The sequence below is a fragment of the Tamandua tetradactyla genome, chromosome 2, assembly GCF_023851605.1.
Source record: "Tamandua tetradactyla isolate mTamTet1 chromosome 2, mTamTet1.pri, whole genome shotgun sequence".
Lineage (NCBI taxonomy): Eukaryota > Metazoa > Chordata > Mammalia > Pilosa > Myrmecophagidae > Tamandua > Tamandua tetradactyla.
In genome coordinates, this window is record NC_135328.1 from 178415159 (window position 1) to 178433282 (window position 18124).

At 37.5% G+C, this 18124-nt stretch overlaps 1 protein-coding gene across 2 annotated transcripts in view; it reads left to right on the forward strand.

Moving 5' to 3' along the window:
- ZSWIM5 (zinc finger SWIM-type containing 5) overlaps positions 1–18124 on the forward strand; it is a 339569-nt gene that overhangs the window by 303369 nt on the left and 18076 nt on the right. For both annotated transcript variants that reach the window (XM_077149864.1, XM_077149865.1), the window contains exons 7-11: positions 1752–1898; positions 2401–2538; positions 3921–4181; positions 4383–4518; positions 5902–6059. In XM_077149864.1, the coding sequence (XP_077005979.1) occupies positions 1752–1898; positions 2401–2538; positions 3921–4181; positions 4383–4518; positions 5902–6059 (840 nt within the window). The remainder of the gene's footprint in view (positions 1–1751; positions 1899–2400; positions 2539–3920; positions 4182–4382; positions 4519–5901; positions 6060–18124) is intronic.

Sequence of the window (18124 nt, forward strand, 5' to 3'; positions counted from 1 at the left end):
GACAAATGATCTCACTTATATGAACTAATTATAATGAGCAGGCTCATAGAGTTAGAATTTTAGGATATAAGTTACCAGGGGATGGATTTGGGTTAGATAGTGGAGACTTGATGTTTAACATGTACAGATTTTCTATTTAGGCTCATTGTAAAGGTTTAGAAATGGGTAGTGGTAATGATAAGACATTATTGCGGGTGTAATCAACACCACTGAACTGTGTAGGTAAATGTATAAGAATGTTTTTTCTTGGGATATAACAAATGTATGATACTATACAAAGCAGAGATAATACAGTGGTATATGGTAAAAAAAAGACAATGTAAATAATGGACAGTAGATAGAACTATTTTAATAATCTTTCATCAATTATAACAAAGGTAACTACTGTTAAAAAATAGTACCATTTTTTTAAGTGCTATCATCAATAGTAACAAATGTTCCACACCAATGCAAAGTGTTGATGATGGGCTGATATATGAGAATCCTGTATTTTATGCATGAGTGTTTGGTAAAATCACAACTTCTCTAATAAAAGAAGAAGAAGAAAGCTAGAGGTTCATTAGGGCATGGATATAAACAATTTGCAAATGTGAAAAATTGGAAACAATCTAATTGTCCCACATTAGAGGACTGTTTAGCTCAATGGATAGTATACAGTATACATATTAAGTGGAATGTCATTTGCAATGTTATAGAAGTATATTTAACCACATAGAAAGTAAGTCACAAAATATTAGTAAGTGAAAAAAGCCAATTACAAAATGATATTTATAATATATCCCACTTTTATTAAAAATTGAATAGAGAAATTGATTATCTGGGTAGTGAGATTATAGATGATTATTAATATCTTTTGTTTGTTTATCTGTATTTCCTAATTTTCTATGTAATTTTTAATGTTATCTTTAAAAGTAATCACAAAGTAAACCTAAATCTCATTATTATCACACATTCATTTTTAAGCCTTTACTAGACCTTCACTATCCCTAAAATAGATCCTAATTTCTTAATATGGCATTCAAAGCTTTTCACATTCCAAACTTTGTCTACCTTTGCAGCCAATCTCCAGCCACATAACCTAACTCTAGTTACATGAACTATTTTCCATACTCTGAAGATATTATATATTGTACTTTTTCGTGTGTTTTACCTGTATACCTTTGCTTATATGTTCCTTTTGTCAGGAATGCCTTTCAATGTTTACCTATTTAAAATCTTGCCTGTCCTTCAAGGCTGAACTTAAATATTTTCTCTCCGTATATTTTTCTAAATTCACTTCTTTTTAACTGTTTTGTAATTACCTTTTTCATATCATTTGTGGGCTCTTTGAAGGTGTGGCCATTTCTTATTCATCTTTGTATTTCCTTTGCCCAGCATGCTATCTGACATGTAGTAGGTTCTCAGGAAATGTAGGACTGATAAGTGAGTGATGTGTTTCCCTTAAAGTTGTTGGTTCCTAACTCCTCTGGGTTCCCATAGTACGTTTTCAAAGAGAGACTACATTTTATTATCCTAGTGGTGTGTTCTTTTCTACACCGTACCCCCCACCCTGAGGCTGCAATGTAGCTCTTTGAAGGTAGTGCCTGTGATTTATTCAACTTAATATCCTTAATAGAAAACCCAGTTCTTGATACACAGTAGATGTCAGGTCGAATTTGAGGAACTGCACTGAAGACAGACTCCCTTTGTCAAGCATATTTTTCCTGATTTAAAGTTTAATTCAACCAAAATATTTTCTTCTTATCTGGTAGAACATGTGCCTACAGCCTGTGCCCGGGTTGATGCCCTGCGTTCCCATGGTTATCCAAAAGAGGCTCTCAGACTCACAGTGGCCATTATCAATACTTTGAGGTTACAGCAACAGCGGCAGCTGGAAATCTACAAGCATCAGAAGAAAGGTATAATGATTAGAAGCCATCTAAACCCTAATGCAGATCCATCCTCAAGGGATACAGGGCATAGGATTTAATTTTCATTAAGTATCATGGAGTGGTATGATAGCGGTTAAGGAATTCCAGATCATTCCACCTGCTATATGACCTAGAATACCTCACTTTACCTCTATGAGTCTCAGTTCTCTCATCTGTAAATGAGAATAATAATTCCAGCCTGCCTCCCTCACAGAGCATTATAAGGTCCACATAAGATCTTATACAAGAAAAACATTTTAAAACTGTATCCACATGTATTCACTGCCAGTAGGCAGCCTAAATGCAATCCATATGACCTTGCAGCTGGCTGGTGAGCTTGTGACCAGTGCTGTCAGCAAAGGCAAGACAATGAGGGAAGCTCTTCTTTGATTCTCAGGGCCAAGGCCAAAAAGAGACTGAAGAGGAAACCCTCAGGCAGGGACAGCAATGTGTCTCTCACTCTCTAAAATTTTGACCTGCTTGCTTCCAGAACTGTTGCAGAGAGGAACCACAACTATCACAAACCTGGAGGGCTGGGTGGGCCATCCCCTGGATCCCATTGGCTGCCTATTTCTCACTTTGACTGAGGCCTGCCGCCTGAATGATGATGGCTATCTGGAAGTATCAGGTACAGGGGTCAGCCTGAGGCAAGACAGGGCTGCCCTTAGCAGTCCTATCCTCCCTGCCAGACTTTGTTCTGCTCCTCCTGCTGCCATTTCTTCTTTTTGTCCAAACTGGGCCTCCCCTGAGAAGTTTCTTTGGGCTTCTTCTCTTTGCTGCCTTCCTGCTACACTGTGGTCTGGCCCTGTCCTACTTTCCCATTTTTCCTTGCTAGACTTCGTTTGCCCTTCTCTTAATGCATGAATGCCTAGGGACTATAGTTCAAAGAAAATAAGAAGGACTAGAATAATGTTAGATTAGTCTGGGAGGGGGAGAAAACTTGCAGCAGTGTGTTTGTATCCCTTGCAATTGCACAATACTCTGATTTCCATTGAAATTTCTTCTTCATGATGATTTCATATACCAAGTTTACAAATGAGAAACAGAGGGTAAGTAATTTATTAGAGTCTCCAAGTGGCCGGGACTAGAAAGAGAAATAATTTTTCTCTCCTTTATGCCATTACTATCTTGTGTATATAAATCTGTTATAGTACATAGTATACTGAATTACAATTTTTCTTCAAGTAAGTATCTCTTACTAGATTGTCAGTTCCTTGAGAGCAAAAATTATGGCTTACTCATCTTTGTGATCCTAGCACTTAGCACACTACCTGTCATGTAGTAGTCCTCCATAAATACTTACTGTATACACAAAGAGAAAAAGCAAAGAAACCAAAACTCTGACTTCTAAACCTGTGCTCTTTTCCTGAAACTCTGAGTCTAGTGGTAGAACATATAGAATAATAACATAGACGTTGCAAGTGTATAAACGTAAGAATTTACTGGATGGATTGAGATTTCTCTGGGTGGAGATACAAAGGGTGGCCCTAAGCCAAGCAAGGACTGTCCTAAATCTTTCTTCTGATCCCCTGCATAGGGAATCAGCATCTTCTGTCTGTTTCATCTACACAGCAGCACTTACATCTTGAAAACCTGAGTTGCGCTGGAATTCATTCATCTACCATTAATGTGTACTTAGTTCCACCTGGCGGTCCTGCAGATACCAAAAACAATAAGATAAAGTCTCTTCCTTTTAAAGTACTAACACTCTGATGGAAAGAGACAGAACAAAACAATTATGGCATTATATAAGGTGCTAACAAAAGATAAGTATAAGGTTTTATATTTCCCCAACTGGTCTAGCCAGTTCCCATATTAGGAAGAAGCTAGAAATCTTTTTGGCTCTATGTAACTTTTTTGTTTTCAGTTTATTTTCCTTACTGCCCTGGAGTTCTGACTCAGCTTCCCTGTGATAGCTATTAATCAAACTGTATCCCAAAGAGAAAGGGAGAGCAGGGTAGAAGAATCCATCAGGCCTGACACAGGAATTTTGTGCCCTGTTGCCCTCAGATGTAAGTGAAAGCAGACCTCCTGTGTACCAGCATGTACCTGTGGCTGCAAGCTACCCAAACCTCAGTGAGTCCTACCTGTCACTGGCCCTGGAAGTTGCTCTGATGGGGATGGGTCAACAAAGAGTGATGCCTGAAGGCCTCTATGCACAGGACAAGGTGTGTCGTAATGAGGAGCAGCTCCTGAGTCGACTCCAGGAGCTGCAACTGGATGATGAGCTAGTGCAAACACTGCAGAAACAATGCATCTTACTGCTGGAAGGTAAGTTGAGAAGAAACTGTCAGCACAGTGACTCTGGGCTCCCCTATCTAACAGAGCACAGGTACAAGATCATTTATGGCATTGACGTGCAGTGAACGTTCTCATGGCTACCAGGCACATGCATGATCCTGGGGCTCAAGTCCATGCTGGTAAATGGAAGTATACAGATAAATAACTGAATGGCTTCTCTTTTTGCTACAGGAGGCCCCTTCAGTGGTCTCGGAGAAGTCATCCACCGAGAGAGTGTGCCCATGCACACCTTTGCTAAGTATTTATTCTCAGCTCTGCTGCCTCATGATCCAGACCTGTCCTATAAATTAGCCTTACGTGCCATGAGGTGGGTAGCCCTTTCTAAGCACCATTAATTTCACCAAAGCAGAAGTCTTGAATGCTGTTTTTCTTTATCTCACTTTCTTCTCTCTCCCTCTCTTTTATTTGGTTGGACTTGCCACCAAGCCTGTCCTTCATGAGTATTAATAAATATGGAGATATAGGACCACAAAGACCAGAGCATCCCTGTGCTGGAGCCATTTAGGCACCTTGAGAAGGGTTTTGAGCTCAGTTGAGTCATGGTTCCCAGGCACAAGTCCCCAGATGCATCTGGAAGTACAGATAAGCTTGTATATAACACGATTTGAAAACAATGAGATATGGGCATTGTTCTAGATTGCTAGCTGCTGGAATGCAATATACCAGAAATGGAATGGCTTTTTAAAAGGGGAATTTAATAAGTTGCTAGTTTATAGTTCTAAGGCCAAGATAATGTCCCAATTAAAACAAGTCTATAGAAATGTCCAATCTAAGGCATCCACGGAAAGATACCTTGGTTCAAGAAGGCAGATGAAGTTCAGGATTTCTCTCCCAAGTGGAAAGGCACATGATGAACACAGTCAGAGTTTCTCTCTCATCTGGAAGGGCACATGGCAAACACGGCATCATCTACTAGCTTCTTCTTCTGGCTTCCTGTTTCATGAAGCTCCCCGGGAGGCATTTTCCTTCTTCATCTCCAAAGGTCGCTGGCTGGTGGACTCTGCTTCTCATGACTCTGTCATTCTGCTCTGCCCTCTCTGAATCTCTTTTTCTCCAAAATGTTTCCTCTTTTATAGGATTCCAGTACACTAATCAAGACCCACCCAAATGGGTGGAGGCACACCTCCACCTAATCCAGTTTAACAACCACTCTTGATTAAATCACATCTCCAGGGAGATGATCTAATTACATGCAGTATTGAATTAGGATTATTCTGCCTTCACGACATGGGATTTTGATTAAAACATGGCTTTTCAAGCATACATACATCCTTTCAAACCAGCATAGGCATCTTGTTTCTAAACTATAAGATCCTTGGTTCAGGCAGATGGACCTCTAGAATGCAACAGACCACACAGAAGAATTAGTTAGACCATAAGACTGAGAGAACTCCTCAGCTCAAACAGGGAAGGCCTGCTGAATATAACTCTTATACTTTTTAAAATAACCTTATGGCTCTTGAACTGCCTTTCCAATCCATTTGCAGTGAGGACTAGTCCATTTGAGTTCTGTAAGTGCCCAAGCACCCACCTCACATAGCACACAGTACCCTAGGTTTAAAAACTTTCACAGCTCTTAGTTAACCCTTTCTTTCCCAGTTACTCCCCAGCAAAGAACAAGCTTCTCTAAGGTAACTGAGAGTGACAAAGGGTCTGGATGGTGGCTGATGGCTTTTCCTGATTCTTTTAGGTTGCCTGTTCTAGAAAACTCAGCTTCTACAGGTGACAGTTCCCACCCTCATCATATGGTGTCCGTGGTACCCAGCCGTTATCCTCGTTGGTTCACACTTGGGCATTTGGAATCACAGCAGTGTGAACTAGCCTCTACCATGCTGACTGCTGCCAAAGGTAAGCATAGTTGAATCTTAGGCACCCAGAGTCCCACTATGCCTGCACAGCTCTGGCCTGTCAAAGGCTTGTTCTGTGGTATCCTGAAGAACAGAAGCTATCTGGCTTCTCTTGACTACTTGGGATAGGGATCCTCACTTAAAATGCTGCCATGAGGAAGAGTACCTGTGAGTCAGAAAACCTGGATCCAAGCCAAAGCTTGTCCCTACTTACTCATGGTAGAACCCCAAATATATAGAATAAAGTAATCTTTAAAGTCACTTCACCTTTCCAAGCCTTAGGTTCGAAATCCATAAAATAGGGATCATTGTCGATGACCTTTCAGCCTCTCAAGGACATTGGAACAGCCGAAATATGACTAGGATAGACCTGCAAAATTCTTTACAGTTATGAGAGTTTGTGATTTTTCTGTGGCCCTTGGTCAAAAGACAGACAGCTCAAACTGTATCTTAGACCTTTCAGCTCACATATTCCCTGTCAGTTAAAAAGATTTCACCACAAAGAGAAATGAAAATAAACCCCTGTATAAGAATCTATAATAAAATACTAGCTATCATGGACTGTAAGTATTTTTCTTGCATCAGGAAATTACATGAATTTTTAAGCATATTTTAAAATAAATTTTTTTGTATCTTATTACAAAAAAATGCATGTTCATTGTAGAAAAGGTAAATATAGATAAGTCCATATAAAAATGATCGATAAACCAGTACAAAAATTGAACAGATATGATCAGACAATTCATAGAGGAGATACAAATGACTTTGAAACAATTAAAATGCTCCAGCCTCACTTGAGAAATATAAAGTAAAATTATCCTAAGATAACATTTTTCACAATTTTATTGGCAAAAAATCAATAAATTTGATAATAGGCATCCATGTGGGGGATGAGAAATAATGGCAGCAGTGGCCTGGAATGGGATGTCAGATTCTGAGCAGGATAAGGAGGATAGCACACAAGTGGGTAGATAGGATCAGTGGCATTGAACCAGCATGGATTTCAGAGCCCATGGGGTTTGAGGAAGGCAGATGTACAGCCTGGCAAGGAGTGACAGAGGCCAAGCAGGATAAAGAGGGAACCCATTAGGGGAGCAGCAGTGTTGGTAGCCAAATGAGGGGCTTCAGAGCCCAAAGAGGATTAAGAAGACAATTACACAAGAGGTCAGCAGTGGCAATGGAAGATTGGTTACATACCATAAGTATATATATTATTAGCATTCTCTAGAGAAATGGAACCATCAGGAGATGTCTGTAAATATGAGATTTATAAAGGTGTCTCATGCAACTGTAGGAATGGAAGAGTTCAAAATCTGTAGAGCAGGCTGTGAAGCTGTCAGCTCCAATGAAGTGTCTGCATGAACTCCACAGGAGAGACTTGCTGGCTGAAGAAGCAGTGAAAAAGTCTCTCTTCCTCCTTAAAAGTTTTCAACTGACTGGATTGTCTCATTAGTGGTAGGCATGCCTTAGTTGATCACAGATGTAATCAGCCACAGGTATAATCAACTGATTAATGATTTAACACACAGCCTTCTAGTTTATCAGCCAACCATGAAATATCCTTGCAGCAACAGTCAGGCCAAAGCTTGCCTGACCAGACCACTGGGCATCATCACTTGGCCAGGTTGACACCAGAACCTATATTAAGAATAAAAAGAGCCAGATTTATCTGTGCCAGAGAAGGTAGTTACAGATATGCAAACCAAGAAAACTAGAATGAATCCTATGATATTTTATTGGAATTGAAGGCACTGGTAAAAGCTCATAGTTTTTAATCAATATGAATATATATAGAAGTAAATATAAATATGGCAGCATGCATATATGTGTGTATGTATGTTCATTTGTGTGCATACATGAATATATGTTGATATGTTTGTGTGTGTGTATTCCTTAGTTCTGTTCATTGAGAAGTCCTGAGGACAGCAATTTCCCAACAGTATGAGCACATTCAGATAGAAACTATGGTTGCTTAGGAAAATGGATAATTTCAAGCTGAAGCAAGGAAGATACAAGTTGAATGTAGAATGCCTTGTGCCAGAAAGAAGGAAAGGACTCAAAGAATAATGAGGCATATCAAATAAAACTTAGAAGCCAACTTGAAGGGGCTACCCAACTGGCCAAGTCTAGGACAATTTAAGCATAAAAATAAATCATGATGACTACTGTTTCATGTCAAGATGGAGTAACAGTAACCAAATTTACTATCACACCTGAAATATCTAAAGAAAAATAACAATATATGGCAAAAAGGTTGGACATCAGTCAGTGAAGAAAAGTGATCTCTGAAAGATGGAAAACAAAGAATCTGAGCCCTAAGATTGTCCCAGCCTACTGCCTGGAGAGTTTCTAGGCCACAGATAGGGAGAAGAAACACAAGTGGAGCCCAGGAGATGTCCTGAGTTAAGGAGATAGAACTGGGAGTTTGGGAAACCAAGGAGGGTAGAATTCATAGGGCACAGCTCCAGAGAGGAGAAAACTACACAGAATACTCTGATGATCTAAAGAAGGCCCCCTCAAATGTGTTCCTCAAAAGAAAGTTCCAGAGGCCAGATGGAAAATACTATCTGATAGTATTTGAGGAAATAAAGCCCCTGATGCACACAGGATCAGAGTGAAAAGCCTTATAATATATGGAGTTTTGATATAGAGTACTCAGAAGGTTTTTATCTCAGTAGTGGTAGAAAATTAGCTCCAGACCAAATACTCTTTAGTCTGTCTAGCAAAGCTAAAAGCAAGACCTGAAAATTTTCAACTGTTTCCAAGTAACTTAACCACTCCAGAAGGAAGGTCAAGGATATTTACAAAATACCAAAAAATCAAACACCCAACAAGGTAAAACTCATAATGTCTGATATCCAGTAAAAAGTTACACAGCATTCAAGAAGCAGAAAAATATGACCATAATGAGGAGAAAAAATCAATCATTAAAATCAACCAAAAATGACACAGATGATAGAATTAGTGATAAATGTGTTAAAATGGTTATTATAACTATTTCATAAGTTTAAGAAACTAGAGAAGAGGGGGGCCGCGGTGGCTCAGCGGGCAAAGTGCTTGCCTGCTATGCCGGAGGACCTCGGTTCGATTCCCGGCCCCAGCCCATGTAACAAAAAACGGAGAAACAGAATACAATAAAACAAGAAAATGTTTAAAAATGTTTCCCTTTCTTCCTTCCTTCCTTCCTTCTATCCTTCCTTCCTTCTCTCTGCCTTTCCTTTAAAAAAAAAAAGAAACTAGAGAAGAGATTAAACATGAAAGATATAAAAACGCAAATCCAACTTCTAGAGATGAAACTACCATGGCTGAGATGAAAAATATATTTATTAGGATTAATAGCAGATTAGATATTGCAGAAGACTGAAATTATAGCATGTTCTAGTTTGCTAGCTGGCAGAATGCAATATCCAGAAATGGAACAGCTTTTTAAAAGGGGAATTTAATAAGTCGCAAGTTTGTAGTTCTAAATCTGTAAAAATGTCCAATTAAAGCAAGGCTATAGAAATGTCCAATCTCAGGCATCCAGAGAAAGATTCCTCAGTTTAAGAAGGCCAATGATATTCAGGGTTTTTCTCTCAACTGGAATGGCGCATGGCAAACATGGCAACATCTGCTAGCTTTCTCTCCAGGCTTCTTGTTTCATGAAGCTCCACCCCCACCCCAGGGGCATTTTCCTTCTTCATCTCCAAAGATCTCTGGCTGTGTGGGCTCTTGTTCTCATGGCTCTCCTATGGCACTCTCTCATTTTCTCCAAAATGTTTCCTCTTTTAAAGGATTCCAGTAAACTAATCAAACCCCATCTGGAATGGGTGGAGTCACATCTCCCTCTAATCAAGGTTACTACCCACAGTTGGGCGAGTCACATCTCTGTGGAGATAATCCAATCAAGATATTCTGACCCACATTATTGAATAGGGATTAAAAGAAACTTGCTACCACAAGATTGGATCAGGATTAAAACATGGTTTTGCTAGAGTATGTAATCCTTTCAAACCAGCACACAGTAATAGAAATTATCCAAAATGAAACCAGAAAAACAGGCTGAAAAAAAATGAACACAGCATTGGTACTCATTCTCTGAGAAGAAAGAGTAGAAAAATATTTGAAGAAATAATAGCCAGAATTTTCCAAATTTGGTAACTATAAATCTACATATCCAAGGAGCAAATGAATCTTAAGCACAGGAAACATGAAGAAAATTATAGGAAGGCACATCATAATCAAATTGCTTTAAAACCAGTGATAAAGAGAAAATCTTAAAAGCAGCAAGAGAAAAAAGACTCATTATATACAAGAGAAAAGAGACAAGTATGATAGCAGATTTCTCATTAAAAGCATTGCAAGCCAGGAGACCATGAAGAAATATATTTGAAGTATTTTTTTAAGTCACAAAGATGACGTAAAGACTTTTTCAGACAACCACAAAAGAATGAGAAAGTAATTTTTAAAAATATGGAAAATCATCAATTTTTTAAAAAGTGAAACCACTCACTTCTAAAAGCCAATTGGTGAAAGAAAAAAGAATTTTAAGGGGAGATTAGAAAATGTTTTGAATTGAATAAAAATGAAACCACAACATATGAAAATTTATGGAATTCAGCTGACGTTTGATTTAAGAGGAAATTTTTAGCACTAATTGCCCATATTAGAAAAAAGAGAAAGGCCTCAAATCAATTATCTCAGCTTCTACCTTTTAAGAAATAAGAGCAACTAAAACCCAAAATAAGGAAAGTTAGCTGAAGGGCTGCCTTTGCTGGACAGGCCAGGAAAGCTCAGCTGTAGGGAGCTATTGGAAACATTTTTAGTGACCTCCATGACCCCCTGCACAGGACACTTTGGAGTCAGTCTGGGCCCCATTCATGGGTTCCTGGCTGTTTTGCCTGGGGAAGACTGATTTGGGAAAGTTCTCTCTGGGGTGATCTTCCTCCCAGAAGTTGCCCTCTTGGCAAAAGCAGCATGAGACAATGAAATGAGTGTAAAAACTATAGAGGTTGACAATCTGAGACAAAGGCCTACCTGGGAGAGAAGGTTTGTCCCCTGATAAAGAGGGGATAACCAAACTTCTGTAAGTAGGTGAACTCCAAAACAACTAACAAACAAAAGCCCAGGACAAAACAGAGGCCCAGTAAGACAGGAAAAACCCTGCACTGTGCATTTGCCTCGAGCAGACCTTCCTGATGGAAAGGCTGAAGCTCAAGAAAATATGTCTTAACACCAGTTGGTTATAAAACCAGGAAGCTTATATTCCAGGGAATGAATCCCAGAGTTAACATTTAATATTTTAAAATGTACAGGGTACAACAGAAGAGTACACAACAAACAGGAAATAATGTCCCATCCAAAAGAAGAAGATAAAAACACCAGTGAAGAAGAAGAGAAGAATGTGGACATACCAAACAAGCTTTTAAATAAATGATCTTTAAAATGCTTAAGGAGATTAAGGAAAGTACAGAGAAAGAGCTACAGAATAGCAAGGAAACAATGAATGAACAGTATGAGAGTCAAGTAAAGAGAAATAAATTTTAAAAAGGAACCAAACAGAACTATTGGAGTTGAAGACCACAATAACTGAAATGAAAAATGTCTAGGAGGGTTTCAAGAGAAGAATGGAGCTGGCAGAAGAAAGAATCAGTGAACTTGAAGACAAGACACTTGAAATGAGTCAGGCTGAGGAGCAGAAAGAAAAAAAAGAAATATTAAAAGCAAAAATAGCCTAAGATAGTTATGACACACCATCAAGCACAACAATATACATACTTCAGAAATCCCAGAAGAAGAAGAAAAAGAGAAAGGAGCAGAAGAAATCCACAAAGAACTAAGGACATGAAATTTATTGCTTTTAATATATATATGTATTTATTTCATAATAAAAAGAAATATCCAACAACAACAAAAAAAAAGAACTAAGGACAGAGAATTTCCCAGACTTAATAAAATGAATATGCACATCCAAGAAGCCCAGAGAACCCCAAACAGGATAAACATGAAAAATATACCTCCTCTTATATTGATTACTTTATCAAATACAGAAGTCAAGGAGAGAGTTCTGAAAGCTGCAAGAGAAAAGCAGCTTGTTACATACAAGGGAAACCTATTAAGACTGAGTGCCAATTTCTCATCAGAAACAATGGAAGGAAGAAGCAAGAAGACAGTGGGTTGAAGGAAAACAACTGCCAGCCAAGTATTTTATGTCCAGTGACACCCTCTTTCAAAAAACAAGGGAGAGAGTAAGACATTCTCAGATAAACAAAAGCTGAGGCAGTACATCACCACTAGACTTGTCCTACAATCAGGGCTAAAGAGAATTCTTTGGAATGAAATGAAAGGACAGTAGATAGTGGTTCAAATGAGCATAAAGAAATAAAGACCTGTGGAAAAGGAAACTATTTGGGTAATTGAAAATTATTATTATATTATATGGTATATAACGCTACTTCTTACTTCCAACAGGTACTAAAATACAAATATATGAAAAGTAATGATAAATTTATGTTTTGGGGCATACACTGTACAAAAATATAAGTGGTAACAAGTAGGAAAAAATGGAGGAAAAGAGGGGTATAGGAAAAGTATATGTGCATGCTATTGAAGTTAAGTTGGTATGAACCCAAATATAATTATTATATATTTAGGATGTTACATTAAAAAAATTGATTTTTGGGCGGGCCACGGTGGCTCAGCAGGTAAGAGTGCTTGCCTGCCATGCCCAAGGACCTGGGTTCGCTTCCTGGTGCCTGCCCACGTAAAAAAAAAAAAAATTGATTTTTATTGGAAAATATCCACACACATACAGTCCACCATGTTATACATTCAATGGCTCACAATATCATCACATAATTGTGTATTCTTCACCATGATCATTTTTAGAATATTTGCATCACTCCAGAAAAAGGAATAAATAGAAAAAAAAAACTCATACATCCTATACCCCTCTCGTTGACCCAAAGTATTTCAATCTACCCAATTTTTACCCTTTATCTCCCCCTATTACTTACTTATTTATCCTTTTTTTTTTACTCATCTGTCAATATCCTGGATAAAAGGAACATCAGACACAAGGTTTTCACAATCACACAGTCACATTGTAAAAGCTGTATAGTTATATAAAAATCTTCTACAAGAATCAAGGCTATTGGAACACAGTTCAATGGTTCCAGGTACTTCCCTCTAGCCACCCCAATACACAATAAACTAAAAAGAGATATCTAAATAATGTGTAAGAATAACTTCCAGGATAACTTCTTGACTCTATTTGAAATCTCTCAGCCACTGAAACTTTAATTTGTCTCATTACTCTCTTCCCCTTTTTAGTGACGAAGGCTTTCTCAATCCCATAATGCTGGGTCCTGGCCCATCCCCAGGAGTGAGCTCCCATATTTCCAGGGAAATTTACACCCCTGCGAGTCATGTCACATGTAAGGGAGAGGGCAGTGAGTTCACTTGCCAAGTTGGCTTAGAGAGAGAGGCCGGGATGTTAAATCTTAAACCCATGGTAACCACAAGGAAAGCAGATGAAAAATACATCCAGATAAAAATGAGAAGGCACTTAATGTGGTACCATCCAAGAAAGCAAATATATATATATATATGTAGGTTTTTAATAGAAGTAAGGAATAAAAAAAGGTAAAAGTCTTGCTTACAAAAGCCAAATAGCAAAATGGCAGAAGAAAGTCCTGCATTTTCAGTAGCAACTTTAAGTGTAAAAGAATTAAACTCTCCAGTCAAAAGGCAGAGTTTGGCAAAATGAATAAAAAGATTTGACCCAACTATATACTGTCTGCAAGAGACTCACCTTAAAGTCAAAGATACAAGGAAGTTGAGGGTAAAAGAATCAAAAAAAAAAAATATGCCATGCAAGTAGTAACCAAAAAGAGAGCTGGAGTGGCTATTATAATACTAAGTCAAAAACAGTTACAAAGGATAAAGATACTGATAAAGGAAGCAATTCAACAGAAAGATACAGCAATTATAAATCTATATGCACGTAACAGCAGAGCCAAAAAATATGTGAAGCAAATACTGACACATTTGAAGGGAGGAATTAACAGCTCTACATCATAGTAGAAGACATTAACAAACCACTCTCAATAATGGATAGAAAATATAGTCAGAAGATCAATAAGGAAGTAGAGGACTGAAATGATACACTGGACCAACTAGACCTAACAGATACATATAGAACACTGCACTCAACGAAAACAAAATACACATTCTTCTCAAATAGAGTTAGGGTTAGGGTTAGGGATCATTCTCCAGGATAGACCATATGTTGTGTCACAAAATTAGTCTCAATATTCAAAAATGTTGAAATCATACAATGTATATTCTCTGACAACAACAGAATGAAGCTAGAAATTAAAAACAAACATAAAGGGAAAATTCACAAATATGTGGAAATTAAGCAACATATTCCTAAATAACCAGTGGGTTAAAGAGGAAATTAAAGGAATACCTTGAGGTGAATGAAAATGAAAACACAGCATACTAAAACCTATCAGATGCTGTTAAGGCAGCGCTGAAAGGGAAATTTATAGCTCTAAATGCTTACATCAGAAAAGAAGAAAGACTTCAAATCAGAGAACTAACCTCAAAACTAGAAGAACTAGAAAAGAAGAACAAACTAACCCCAAAGCAAGCAGGCAGAAGAAAATAACAAAAATTAGAATGGAGATAAATGAAATAGAAAAAAATAGAATTAGCAAAACAAAAAGTTGATTCTTTGAAAAGATCAACAAAATCGACCAACCTTAAGCTACACAGACAAAGATAAAGAGAGGATAAAATAACAAAAAACTGAAATGAAAAGGGGACATACTACAAACCCTGTTGAAGTAAACAGAACTATAAGAGGATACTATGAACAACTGTATGCTAATAGAGGAGATAATCTAGATGAAATGGACAGATTTTTAAAAACACACAAGCTACCTACATTGACTCAAGAAACAAGATCTCAACAAACCAACTACTAATAAAGAGATTGAATCAATCATCAAAAACCTCCCAAAAAGGAAAAGCCCAGGACCAGATAGTTTCACAGGGGAATTCTACCAATCATTCCAGGAAGCCTTAACTCCAATTCTGCTCAAATTCTTCCAAAAAAAAAAAAATAGAAAAGGAGGGAGCACTCCAAAACTCATTCTACGAGGCCAACATCACCCTCTTACCAAAGCCAGTAAAAACACCATAAGGAAAGAAAACTACAGACCAATAACTCTAATGAATATAGACCCAAAAATTCTCAACAAAACACTAGCAAACTGAAGCCAACAGCATATTAAAAGAATTAATACCATGATCCAATGGGATTTATCCCTAGTAAGAAACGTTGGTTTAACATAAGAAAATTCATTAGTGTAATACACCACGTAAAACAGAATGAAGCTGTGGGGGGGGGGGGGGAGCATGATCATCTCAATCAGTACAGAAAGAGCATTTGATACAACACAACACCCTTTCTTGATAAAAATACTTAGAACACTAGGAATAGAAGGAAACTACCTCAATATTGTAAAAGAGCATACATGGAAAGCCCACAGCTAATGTCCTACCTCATGGCAAAAGACTGAAAGCTTTGCCCCTAAGATGAGGAACAAGACAAGGATGCCACTGTAACCACTGTTATTCAACATTGTAGTGGAAGTTCTTGCCAGAATAATTATGCAAGAAAAAGAAATAGAAGGCATCCAAGTTTGAAAAGTAAAGTAAAACTTTCCCTGTTTGTAAATGATATGATCATATATACAGAAAATCATGAAAAATCCACAACAAAACCCCTATAGCTAATAAATGAATTCAGCAAAGTGACGGGGTATAAGATCAACACCAAAAAAAACAGTAATGTTTCTGTACACAAGCAATGAACAACTGGAAGAAGAAATCAAGAAAAAAATTCCATTCACTATAGCAGCTGAAAAAAAAATCAAATATCTAGGAATAAATCTAACCAAGGATGTAAATGACTTGTACACAGAAAACTAAAAAATCTCCCTGAAAGAAATAAAAGGAGACCTAAATAAATGGAAGGATATTCCGTGTTCATGGATTGGAAGACTAAATATCATTATGATGCATTGCTACCCAAAGCAATGTACAGATTCAATGCAATTGCAGTCAAAATTCCAACAACCTTCTTTGCAAAAATGGAATCATCAAATTTATATGGAAGAGTGAGGGGCCCCAAAGAGCTAAAGCCATCATGAAAAGAAGAATGAAGTTGGAGGACTCACACTTCCCAATCTTAAAACATATTAGAAAGCAATAATCAAAACAGCATGGTACTTGCACAAGGACAGATATATAGACCAATGGATTGGAATTGAGAGCTCAGAGATTAACCCTCATATTTATGACCAGCTGATTTTTGATAAAGACTACTCAACTGGAAAAGAATAGTCTCTTTATCAAATGGTGCTAGGAAAAGTGGATCCTAGCACCACCTTTTGCAAAAACAAAAAGAAGAAAGAGGAGGAGGACCTGTAGCTCCCACAATCAACTCAAAATGGATCAACAACCTAAATATAAGAGCTAGAACTATTAAACTCAAGCATCTTCAGGACCTTGTGTTAGGCATTGGCCTTTATACCAAAGTATATGCAACATCAAAAAAAATAGATAAATGGGACTTCATCAAATAAAAAACTTTTGTTACTCAAAGAAATTTATCGTGAAAGTAAAAAGACAACCCACACAATGGAAGAAAATATTTTGAAACCACATAACCAGTAAAGGATTAATATCTAGTATATATAAAGAAATTCTTCAATTTAACAAGAAAAAGACAAACAACCCAACTTAACAGTGGGGAGAAGACTTGAATAGACATTTCTTTAAAGAGGATTTACAAATGGATGAAAGCACGTGAAAAGATGTTACGCATCATTAGCCATTAGGAAAATCAAAATCACATTGAGGGTGCATTGAGGGTTCAGTGGTAGAATGCTCACCTTCCATGCGGGAGACCCAGGTTCAAGTCCTGGACCAAGCACTCAAAACAAACAAACAAACAAAAAATTCACATTGAGATACCATTTCATACCCATTAGAATGGCTATTATTTAAAAAATGGAAAATAAGTGTTGGAGAGGATGTGAAAAAAAAGAAAGTCTCATTCATCATTGGTGGCAATATAAAATGCTACAACCACTGTGGAAGACAGTTTGATGATTCTTCAGAAAGCTAAGTATATAACTATTATATGACATGGCAATCCTACTACTAGCCATATAGCTAAAAAAAATTGAAAGTAGTGCCTCAAACAGATAATTGCACACCAGTGTTCACAGCAGCATTATTCACAATTGCCAAAAGATGAAAGCAACCCATATTTCCATTAACCAATGAATGGATATATAAAATGTGGCATAGGGCGGGCCGCGGTGGCTCAGCGGGCAAGAGTGCTTGCCTGCCGTGCCGGAGGACCCCGGTTCGATTCCCGGCCCCAGCCCATGTAAAAAACAAACAAACAAACGAAATATAATAAAACAAGAAAATGTTTAAAAATGTTTCCCTTTCTTTCTCCCTTCCTTCCTTCTCTGTCTTTCCTTCCTTTCCTCCCTCTCTCTTTAAAAAAAAAAAAAAAAAAAAAAAATGTGGCATATATACACAATGGAATATTATTCATCAATAAAAAGGAATGAAGTCATAATAACGTGACAATATGGATGAACCTTGAAGACATCATGTTGAGTGCAATAAGCTAGACACAAAAGGACAAATACTGTATGATCTCACTGATTTGAAACCATTAGAGTAAGCAAACTCAGAGTCAGAATCTAGAATATAGGTTACCAAGGGACTAGGAGATGTAGATAGAGAACGGGAAGTTAAGTCTTAATATGTACAGGGCATCTGTTTGGAATGATGAAAATGTTTTGGGTATAGATGGTGATGATGGTAGCACAACACTGGGAATGCAATTAACAGCACTGAAATATTTATCTGAATATAATTGAAAGGAGAAATGTTAGATTGTGCATATAGTAACAGAATAAAACTTTTAAAAAAATCCAGGAACTTACATTATACAAACAGTGAACCCTAAGTTAAGCCATGGGCTTTAATAAT